At 44.3% G+C, this 7,646-nt stretch overlaps 1 protein-coding gene across 1 annotated transcript; it reads left to right on the forward strand.

Annotated features, from left to right (window-relative positions):
- The first annotated feature begins 2,497 nt into the window (after nt 1-2,497).
- LOC117591549 (E3 ubiquitin-protein ligase ariadne-1) lies at nt 2,498-7,345 on the forward strand. The gene is made up of 2 exons (XM_034284844.1): nt 2,498-2,502; nt 5,653-7,345. The coding sequence occupies exon 2, from the start codon at nt 5,656-5,658 to the stop codon at nt 7,252-7,254; it is 1,599 nt and encodes a 532-aa protein (XP_034140735.1). The 5' UTR covers nt 2,498-2,502; nt 5,653-5,655; the 3' UTR covers nt 7,255-7,345.
- Nucleotides 7,346-7,646: the final 301 nt, after the last annotated feature.

Below are 7,646 nucleotides of genomic sequence, written 5' to 3' on the forward strand. Positions count from 1 at the left end.
GAAGAGTCAGTAACTGACAAAAAGGTAATGCCTCCATGGACGGAAATGGACTCCTTTCTCACACAGCGATACTTGACGCTAGAGGCCATGGAGAGCGACCCTTCCCAGGCTAGGAGCGATCCGCATTCGCCACCGTCCAAAGGCAATCAAAATCCGAAACCCTCCGGAAGCCACGACAACCCGTTCCGGTCTCAAGGCAGTCCTCTTCCGAGGAATCTTCAATCTTTCCATACCCACGTGAATCCGAAGAAGTATGATTAATTATTCAAAAAGAGAGAGGAGGAGTGTAGGAGTGTAAGTCCACAGCTAACAGTCACAGACACAACCAAAGAGGCAAAGTCAAAGGTAAACTTGGAAGTTTTTACACTGTGAAAAATCAACAATTGATGGATTGAAATGGTTGGAAATATTAAGTAAAAAATGGAGCAGAGTGGGGCAATAAATACTGGCTTAAAATCGTTGCTTTCGGGCAACTTATGGAATAATTTTTAAGTGCGAAAATCTGTGGCATTAACAACTTTGCAAATACTAAAAATCCATAGTCTTGATTGCAATTTTCAATCTACAAAAACTGTTTTAAGTGCATTTTCTCGTGTGCAATGCAAATTTTCTGCATGCCTTACTTGTAATTTTTGGCATGCCACGCCACGCGTTTTTTGTGCCACGAAAGTTTGCAGAAAGAGTTTGCTTTTTATACCCGGTATTCGAAGAGTAAATAGGGTATATTGTATTTGTGGGGAACAACGGTTGTATGTAACGCACAGAAGGAAGCGTTTCCGACCCCATAAAGTATATATATTCTTGATCAGCATCAATAGCCGAGTCGATAGAGCCACTCGGCTCCCACTGAAGCCAGTGTATTTCAAAAATGAGCCACGCCCCCTTACGCCCCCGTAAAAGGGCGAAAACCTCCCAAATCTACAATTTTGAAGATAAAAGAAAACTAAACACGCCATTCCGTAGGAAATGGCCATATCTATAAGATCATCAAATTGGGATCCGATCGGATCATTATTATAGCCAGAACGAAGAAATTAATTTTCAGTGGCTAAACCCACCCTGTCCCGCAGCTTTTGTTGTTCTTTTTACATTCTCTCATTCACACTCTGCTTCTGCTTCACTCGGCCCCTGCCTCTGCCGTTCCTCTGCCCATGCCTCTACCGACTTTTAATCCACCCGTCCCGCAGCTTACATTTGTTTTTGTTGTGTGCGGGCGCTGCCTCTGCCTCTGCCGCGAGTTTGCAGTGTGAAAAAGTGTATTAGAAAAAGAGTGACCATCAAAGTTGCGTGCCAGAAATTTTCATAGAAAACTTTCGAAAAATCTGCTGTGATAAAGTACCAATTTTATTGCAGTTTAAAATATCTCATAAATTGGAAAATAACTGATCCAATTTTTTTGATGCATTTTATTTATTAGGCTTTTTACTATGTGTTCTGTAATGTGAACGATATCTAGTGGTTGGCGATTTCTTCTACATCTAGATGTAGTCCTGAGTGCCGGGTATAAAAGTTGTGACGCGTAAAAAGCGTCTCACACGTCTCTTCTCGTTGCAGATAGTTTTGCCGTACGCGAATCTGCAAATCTTACTTTAAGGATTGTCAACGACGACGACAGAGTGTATAATGGCAAACGACACGTACGTTCCAATATTCATTTGTATATATTTGTCAGGCCTCTGCGTTTTGGCTTGAGAGTCTCTGGCGGGGACTGGCTGCGGTGTTTTGGTCTGCAGGTCTGGTCTTTGATTTAATTAACGTTATATTGACCAATTTTGGATGCAACATGGGGCTACATGGCAGCATTCGACCAGACGGTATGGCACGGCCATGACCACAGCTCCACACTTTACAGTCTGCACAGAGAGCAGTCTGTTCCAGCTACTGTCGGGAGCTGCGAGCTGGCTCTGAGTTGCATCCACAAATATATGATTGATATCTAGCTGTGGCTCTGGCTGCCTGCCTGCCTGCTGCATTCATCTTCACTTAGTTATGTCAGTCAGTTAAGGTAAAATGGAGCACATGTCTCAAAATGCTCACATTTTCTAGGAATTTTACCAGCGATCTGCTGCTCCGCGTTCGCGCAATTGGAGAGACTGCTTCGGCGTATTGGGGGCCTCATTCCGTTTGCCTAAGTTGGTCATTCTGGCCATAATGATACACAGAGATTAAGCAGCTCCTAGCACCATTGGTTTGCAAACTGTCAGTACTTGACAGACATGGCACATCAAAAAATGCTAAAATGCTAAACTGGCAAGCAAAGAGTAGGCATTGATTAAAATTTTCTTATGCATTCTGCCACTCTTAGGTCGCATAATTAGAGATCAATCTATAGAAACCCACCATATGTAGAGACTATCTATTCCTTGCCCATTTGTCATTTTTTGCAGCTCTGCAGCTCCTCTTTTTATATCCGGTACTCGAAGAGTAAATAGGGCATATTGTATTTGTGGGGAATAATGGTTGTTTGAAACGCACAGAAGGAAACGTTTCCAACCCCATAAAGTATATATATTCTTGATCAGCATCAATAGACGAGTCGATACAGCCATGTCTGTCTGTCCGTCTGTCCGTCTTGTTTGTCGGCTAGTTCTCAGAGACTATAAGAGCTACAGCCAACAAATTTTGGCTCCGGACTGCTGTATGCTCACACTAAAGCCAGTGTATTTCAAAAATTAGCCACGCCCCCTTCCGCCCCGCAAAAGGGCAAAAACCTCCCAAATCTACAATTTTGAAGATTAAAAAAAACTAAAAACGCCATTCCGTAGGGAATGGCCATATCTATCAGATCACCAAACTGGGATCCGATCGGATCATTATTATAGCGACAATGGAGAAATTAATTTGCAGTGGCTAAACCCACCCTGTCCCACAGCTTTTGTTGCTCTTTTTACATTCTCTCATTCACACTCTGCTTCTGCTTCACTCGGCCCCTGCCTCTGCCCTCCCCTTACCAAAGCCTCTTCCGACTTTTTACCCACCACGTCCCGCAGCTTATATTTGTTTTTTATTTGTTGTGTGCGGGCGCTGCCTCTGCCGCGAGTCTGCAGTGTGTGGGTCTAGGGAAGGGAGGCGAGCTAAAGGAGCGTGTTGGTGTGAAAAGTGTTGTAGATGTAGATGACAGATGAACAAAATATTTAAAATATGACAAAACACTGCTAAGGTGCAGATTGAGTGCCGGGTATAAAAGTTGTGACGCGTAAGAAGCGTCTCACACGTACCTTCTCGTTATGAATGTTTCTGCTGCTCTTCAGCATCGTAAGACCCTGCTTTACTCTACTCTACTTTAATTCAAGAATATGCCATCACAAAAATAGCTAACGCCCAGGCGAGTGCTCGAGAGGGGCAGGCAGGCAGAGAGAGTGAGATTCAAGAATGAGCCCACAGGACGTGACACTTTCCTGCCTGCCTTATGGCCAAGCCGATATTGTAGGTAAATAGAGTTGGATGAGATACTCTACAACTTTATAATCTTTCTTTGAGGGTATTAAAGGATACGATCTTCTTCCGCACAAGGGTGTCACCTAGGTATTTAATAAGTTGGTCACCTGCTCCGTGCCGTACCACACCGTAGACGTTACACCGTTACTCGGTTAAAGCTTATGACTGTGCAACGACTGGAGGCGTTAACTTGACGGTATTCTTTAGTGAGACCTAGGGATAGACGATTATGGTGTGCTGTGTATTTGTGTGTTGTGTGTTTGGCAATGGCAACCGCCCACTTTCAACACTTGCCACAACAATGGTGCGCAAATATTTACCAGGCAATGGGGCAGGCCACCAGACAGGCAACAGGTACCAGGCAGTCAATCCCAGGCTGCAGTTAGGGGGATCAGATCAGGCTCCTTCGTTCTCTCTCACTCTCTGCCGGCAGCCTCAATTTGAAATCCAATAACATTTAATTGAAAACTTCATCACGGGTGCGAAAATTCACATTCTGTAGAAGCCATCGCGATATGAAAATATATCTTTCATGTACTCGAAACTCCATAGGATGGACTGTTCGGCTGTTCCGTTTTGTTCCATTTCAATCGAAATAAATCCAATCCGTTATTGGAGACATGTCAGCAATATATGGCTTTATTTATGATTTTCCTTATGCCATGCCATATTTTGTGGTCCATTGTCGGACATTAATAGCTTCCCCTCTGGACTGCTCTCAAAATGAGTAACAAGAAATGTTGCAGATTGAGTTATGTTATAATTATAAAAGAAATGCTAGAACGGGACAGCGGGGGAACAAGTGTTGCTGCAGACAAAAGGTGAAAGAAGAGCAACTGTTGGGGGGAAAGTAGAAATATATTTAAGATTTTGAAGCGCAAAAATGGGAGTACTAAAACATGGAGGAAAGTAAGAAAATAAAATTCAAAAGCACAAATAAAGAATCACATAATTTATACGATTGCAAGAGCTTCGAGATCGAGCTTATAGTTAAAGAAAAAATATAAGTATGTAAATAAAACAATAAAGAAAATTATATGTCCAAAAATAGAAGAATTACGCCCCAATAAAACCTTTTAATAAAAAATTAATATTTTATTTAAATAAAATTTTTTAATATTTAATAAAATAAATGTATAATTTTTTTTTTTTTTTTATTCCCGGTACTTGAAGAGTAAATAGGGTATATTGTATTTTTGGGGAATAACGGTTGTATGTAACGCACAGAAGGAAACGTTTCCGACCCCATAAAGAATATATATTCTTGATCAGCATCAATAGCCGAGTCGATAGAGCCATGTCCGTCCGTCCGTCTGTCCGTCTTGTTTGTCGGCTAGTTTTCAGAGACTATAAGAGCTAGAGCCACCAAATTTTGGCTCCAGACTGTGCTGTAATGTCACACTGAAACCAATTTATTTACAAAATTAGCCCCGGCCCCTTCCACCCCCGCACAAGGGCGAAAACACCCCAAATCTACAATTTTGAAGATAAAAGAAAACTAAAAACGCCATTCTGTAGGGAATGAGCATATCTATCAGATCACCGGGATCCGATTGGATCATTATTATAGCCACAATGAAGAAATTAATTTGCAGTGGCTAAACCCACCCTGTCCGGTAGCTTTTGTTGTTATTTTCACATTCTCTCATTCACACTCTGCTTCTGCTTCACTCGGTCCCTGCCTCTGCCGTCCCTCTGCCCATGCCTCTACCGACTTTTAACCCACCCCGTCCCGCAGCTTATATTTATTTTATTTTGTGTGCGGGCGCTGCTTCTGCCTCTGTGTGGGTCTAGGGAAGAGGAGCGAGCTAAAGGAGCGTGTTGGTGTGAGAAGTGTTGTAGATGTAGATGACAGATGAAGAAAAAATGTTAAGTAGTACTGAGTGCCGGGTATAAAATATGTGACGCGTAAGAAGCGTCTCACACGTCCCTTCTCGTTTTCCATTAAATTTGAGGCAATCAAAAATCAACTTTAGCATCCAAGTAAACTTTGTGTTTTTGGGTTGCTTTCTGTTCAGTCTTCAGTAGAAATACGAAGCTAAAGTATTGTTTTTTCGTCACATAACAAGTGTTAAAGTTTCACAATATAAATTCTAATACGGATTTAACGCTTTTGGTAATTTTCATAGAAATAATCAGAAGAAGGCAGCGCAAATGTGTTCCGCTTTTAGATTGTGGTATTTCCAGTGATCTTTGTGGCAGCAGCAGCAGCAGAATATGAATGGGGCAGATCCCGCGGACTACTCGGACGAGGATCACGGCGACGCGGATCGTTCACCGCACCGCAGCTGCAGCGGATCGCCGTCCCCGTCCATTGGTAGCATGTGCACCGACAGTGAAGAGGATTCGTGCACCGAAATAGTCCTACTCGAGCAGGAGTCCAGTCCAAGTAATGCCGAACCGGAGGATGACTTCAATTACGAGGTGCTGTCGGTCAAACAGATCGTTCAGCATCAGTGGCATATCATCGATGAAGTCAACAGCGTGTTAAATCTGCCACCACAGATTACACGTTGCATTCTCAACCACTACAAATGGGACAAGGAGAAGCTCTTCGAGGAGTACTTTGACATCAGTCCGGAGGAGTTTTTCCAACGTGCTCATCTCGTCAATCCCTTTACCTTGCCGCCCCCACACGTTAGCTTTGGCAGCAACTCGTTAAGCTTGGACCCGCAGAACATGTGTGGCATTTGCTGCTGCCCCAGCGATGATCTGCGGGGACTGGCCTGTGGCCATAGATTCTGTGCCGAATGCTGGAAGCATTATCTAGCCAGCAAAACCTTCAGTGAGGGTTTGGGCCATAATATCGCCTGCCCTGCCGAGGGCTGCGACATTGTCGTGGACTACGTCTCTTTTCTGATCCTGGCGGACAACAGCGAGGTGATTGCACGCCACCAGCAGCTGATCACCAACACCTTTGTGGAGTGCAACCCTTTGCTGCGCTGGTGCCCAGCGCCCAGTTGCTGCTGCGTCATTCAGGTCAGCAGTCCGGAGGCACGCGCCGTGCGTTGCAAGTGCGGCCATCAGTTTTGCTTTGGCTGTGGCGAGAACTGGCACGAGCCAGCCAGCTGCTGCCTGCTGAAGCAGTGGCTCAAGAAGTGCCGCGAGGACTCGGAAACATCCAATTGGATTGCGCAGAACACCAAAGAGTGCCCCAAGTGCAATGTGACCATCGAAAAGGATGGCGGGTGCAATCACATGGTCTGCAAGAATCCCAACTGCCGCTACGACTTCTGTTGGGTATGCCTCGGGTCGTGGGAGCCACACGGCTCCTCCTGGTACAGCTGCAATCGCTTCGACGAGGAGGAGGCCAAGAAGGCTCGCCTTGCCCAGCAGCTTTATCGCTCGACCATGGCCCGGTATTTGCACTATTACAATCGCTACATGAATCACATGCAGAGTGGCCGTTTGGAGCACAATATCTATGCCCAAGTGCAGGCCAAAATGAAGGCCATGCGTGAGACCATGACCTGGTTCGAGGTGCAGTTCCTCGAGGAATCCGTCGAGGTCCTCTGCCAGTGTCGCTTGACCCTCATGTACAGCTATGTATTTGCCTACTATTTGCGCAACAACAATCAAAAGATCATATTTGAGGACAATCAGCGGGATCTGGAGAGTGCCACCGAGAAGATCTCCGAGTGTTTGGAGCGCGAAATTACGGCTCTAACTTTTCAGACTGTGCGGCAAAAGGTCCTCGATCTGTCGCACTATTGCGAGCGGCGTCGCACGGTTCTGCTCTGCCATGTGCGCGAGGGCTACGAAAAGGATTGGTGGGATTTCACCGCTGATACAGCCACAGAGCCTGATATAGAGTAAGAATTGATAAATCCCAAAGCTAAGCATTACCACATACTGTTTCAGCACACGAAATCAATCCGAAAAAAAAACATTAAAAAATTTCACTGGAGACTAATTTAAAATTAAAAAAAGAAAAAATATTCCGTTCACACTTTTTGCCCACCAGTTCTCTGGCTTGATCTCCGGCCAAGAGAGCGTTCCAAATTCTGCAGTAAATGGTACTAAAGTATCCGTTAATTATTATTTGAAAAAAATTATAAAAAATATAAATAAATAATAAACGAGAAGGGACGTGTGAGACGCTTCTTACGCGTCAAAACTATTATACCACCACCATATCGCCAACCACTAGATATCGTTCACATTACAGAACACGTAGTAAAAAGCCTACTAAATAAAATGCATCAAAA

The sequence above is a fragment of the Drosophila guanche genome, unplaced genomic scaffold (genome assembly GCF_900245975.1).
Source record: "Drosophila guanche unplaced genomic scaffold, DGUA_6, whole genome shotgun sequence".
NCBI lineage: Eukaryota > Metazoa > Arthropoda > Insecta > Diptera > Drosophilidae > Drosophila > Drosophila guanche.

Excerpts from the sequence above, each read along its gene's own strand:
- LOC117591549 (XM_034284844.1), top strand. The coding sequence starts at position 5,656 with ATGAATGGGGCAGATCCCGCGGACTACTCGGACGAGGATCACGGCGAC.